Source organism: Momordica charantia, assembly GCF_013281855.1.
Source record: "Momordica charantia cultivar OHB3-1 chromosome 9 unlocalized genomic scaffold, Mcharantia_2.0 BLBB01000009.1, whole genome shotgun sequence".
Classification (NCBI taxonomy): Eukaryota; Viridiplantae; Streptophyta; class Magnoliopsida; order Cucurbitales; family Cucurbitaceae; genus Momordica; species Momordica charantia.
Genome location: NW_028275167.1, coordinates 11,908,154 through 11,911,268, shown reverse-complemented (window position 1 = coordinate 11,911,268; position 3,115 = coordinate 11,908,154). Strand labels below are relative to the sequence as shown.

The window sequence follows — 3,115 nt, the reverse complement described above, 5'->3', positions numbered from 1 at the left end:
TTTTATAGAGAATGGGTGGGTACTTACTCGTCCCATCAACTGTAGAACTGTTTCCCAGGTTGGTGAACTACTCTCCAGTGTTGATGAAACCACATGATATTAGAGCTTGTCCTTGACAAATTCAACCGCGAGGAATGATCTACTATGCCGACCTGGGAACTCAACAGTAGATGAGCTTAGGAGTTTGGTCGTAGATGAACTTAGGAACTTGGCCGTTTCTCACCAGGTAGTAGGTCATATTTTTGCCCCCAACGATTGTTATCCCTATACAAGTTGAGTGCTGTGCTTCATCAGCTGATGGAAGGTTGAAGGGACAGCTTAGAGAGCATGGAAGATTCGTCGGCCAAATTTAGCATTGGACAAATTCAACCATCTTTGTCACATGGATCTCTCCTTCCAAATGTCCTAATCAACTTTTTTTTTTTTAATCTTTTTTCTTCCGTTTAAAGAAAAGGTGGCTTGTGTGTTTGGTGGAGGGTGGTGGAATTGGTTGTTTGAAACAGAAAAAACAGAAAGAGTACGAAAGGGTCGGGGGAGCCATTGGTTAGCGGAGTCCTCATTCCTCTTCTCTCCACATAAATATTCATTCTCCGCTTTCTTCTTTCTTCGGAATCTCTCCCTCCTTCCATTTCCCCAACTCCCAACTCCAATGCCAATGCCATTTCTTCCTCACCTTTTCACCTAAAATTAAATGCTCTTCTTCTTCCTAATCCTCGGTATGTGCTTCCTATCCTTCGATTTCACACAGTTTCTTTTCATTCATCGGATACGATTTTATTATTCTAGGGTTTCATCTTTTCGTCGATCATTGTCAATTAGGTAATATGAACTTCGTCTTCGTTAATTGCGTGGAGCATGCTTGTCTTGTGTCCTTAATTCCCTATTTTGTTCTTGTGTTGACACAATGTTATGTACATGGCTTTTAAAGATCAATGGTCTTCAAATTGAGATCAATATAACCCGTGGGAGGAGTTTTGTGATCAGTTATGTCTCATCTCAAAAGGGGAATTCGTATTTAATCTAATTGACATTGTAATTTGAGCTTTTTGCTGTTCCATTTTGTGTGATTGTTTCATGCTAATTTAGTTTACCATCAAGAATTGTTCTGTTCCCGAAAAGGTTCTTTTTATTATCAATTGCTGTGAACTTGCTGTATTGATTTGAATCATAACCTTTACTTCGCCTTGGAATGCCTTCTCTTTCTTGCTTAAGCTTAAGCTTGTTGATCCACTTAAGTCTGTAAATAATCGTTCCCTGCTGATATGTTATCCAAGTGGCGGCGGCAGTGATGTGACGAGGATTGTGATTTTGGAATTAGGCTGTGCGAATCGTGTCGTGGGGTTGTGTTCCATCGTGGTGAACGTTTAGAAATGGATGGAAATGGTAGGATGAAATTCAACGGAATCAGCCAGCTTGTGAAGCTGAAAGAGGCTCTCCAACACTTGCACGCCATCGCAGCTCGCCAGAAAAAGAAAGCAGTAGCCACCAATGAAAGCGAAAGCAAAAATGTAAATGAAAATGAGAATGAGAATGAGAATGAAAATCAAAATCATCAGCAGATGCTTTCAGTGGTAATCAACAAAAGGCTGGCGGGTTACTTGTGTTGCGATTCGGACGAGGAGAGCAGCTGCCAGAGCCCCGAACATCCAGCCGATGTGCCGAAAGGGTTCTTGGCCGTTTACGTCGGGGAAGGGGAAGGGCCGGAGCTTCGCAGGTTCATCATTCCCACAAGCTATCTTAGCCATACGGTGTTCAAGGTGTTGCTGGAAAAGGCCGAGGAGGAGTTTGGATTTGATCACTGCGGCGGCCTCACGCTCCCATGCGAGACCGAGACCTTCAAATACCTTCTCAAGTGCATGGAGCAGCAGCCAATGCCTCTTCCTGCAGAGACCAACCCAGCTGGTAACTATCTTGCTACAACCTCACTGCATTAATCATATTTGCTTCTTTAATTAATTTACAACAAACTACACAATGTGCTTCACTTTGCAGCTGGGACTTCTTTAACCATGGAAGGATAAAAATGGTGGTTGTGATCCGATCCAACCAGATTGAGATGGACTAATATTTCTCTGTTCGTGTTGTGAATTGCTGTGTTGTTGGTTTTGGTTTGAGAGTAAGAAAAATTTAGGGATATATGTTTTTAGGATGTGAATCAGGCAGATTTATGTACCCTTTTTTTTCTTTTTTCCTTTTTCCCTCTCTTTCTCTCTTTTGTGTGGAAAACCCTCTCTCTCTCAGGGGATGTGAACTTCAATTTGCTTCCCTGTATTTGAATGTGAAGCACATGATTGTTTGACCACACAATATGCCACATGGATCTCACTCATTTTATAATCCACCATGAAATTGAGGCTTAATGTGGATCTGCATGTTGCTAATATTCATTCCCAAATCATCGTCATCATCCATGTGCTAATTTCTTAGTTCCTAATCATCATGCTATGCTTGAATGTCAAACACAAACACTATCCCATCACCTACATAACGTGCATCTTCCCATTCCCTTGTTCAAAACTCAATCAATTAGTTGTACATATAATTATTATATAATGATATATTTAATGCTCTATGCATATTCTTTTTTTACATTTTCTTAAGGGTGTAATTAATTCAGGTCGGTTTTTGGAGGAAACTGATAATACACCCAAACTCAAGTCGGTTCAAGTCGGGTTGGGTCGAAGTTGGTTTTTTAAATTTTATTATTAATAATTTTTTCAAAATGACCTTGAATCTAATCTAAAGCGTAAAAATATAAAATAAAATAAAATAAAGTGTTTAATGAAATCCCACCTGTGAATCTGTGATCAGATAAGCGTAAAAATTTGACATTATATTTTTAAAAGTAATTTTTACAATCTCAAAGTTATTTCGAAATATTCTCCATAAAACCCTGCCTCAATCAAAATCCACTTTCTTCAAATCTTCGTTTCACGAAAATCCACAAAAGCCACTTCAGATCGTCTGCTTCGAAACTGACCTCCATGAAAACCGAGTTCGAGTAGTCTTCTTTAGATCTTCTTCTTCATCAAAATCGATCTCCGTGGAAACCCACTTCAGATCTTCTTCATCAAAATCAAAATCCATCTCGCCGTCGCTTCTGACGTGAATCTAG

At 39.8% G+C, this 3,115-nt stretch overlaps 1 protein-coding gene across 4 annotated transcripts; it reads left to right on the top strand.

Moving 5' to 3' along the window:
- The first annotated feature begins 510 nt into the window (after window positions 1–510).
- Window positions 511–2,360, top strand: LOC111016994 (SAUR-like auxin-responsive protein family). Of its 4 annotated transcripts, none has more exons than XM_022292618.2 (3): window positions 511–716; window positions 1,287–1,902; window positions 1,993–2,360. In XM_022292618.2, the coding sequence occupies exons 2-3, from the start codon at window positions 1,371–1,373 to the stop codon at window positions 2,019–2,021; spliced, it is 561 nt and encodes a 186-aa protein (XP_022148310.1). In that variant the 5' UTR covers window positions 511–716; window positions 1,287–1,370; the 3' UTR covers window positions 2,022–2,360. The 4 variants fall into 4 exon arrangements, with proteins under 4 accessions (XP_022148310.1, XP_087973900.1, XP_022148311.1 ...); XM_088117774.1 differs by having other exon boundaries at window positions 1,213–1,902; XM_022292619.2 differs by having other exon boundaries at window positions 512–716; window positions 1,319–1,902.
- The last annotated feature ends 755 nt before the right edge of the window (window positions 2,361–3,115 follow it).

Bases quoted from the DNA above. Each gene is read 5' to 3' on its own strand.
- LOC111016994 (XM_022292618.2), top strand. From the start codon at position 1,371: ATGGATGGAAATGGTAGGATGAAATTCAACGGAATCAGCCAGCTTGTG. The intron at 1,903-1,992 runs GTAACTATCTTG...TTCACTTTGCAG, and splicing joins TGCAGAGACCAACCCAGCTG to CTGGGACTTCTTTAACCATG.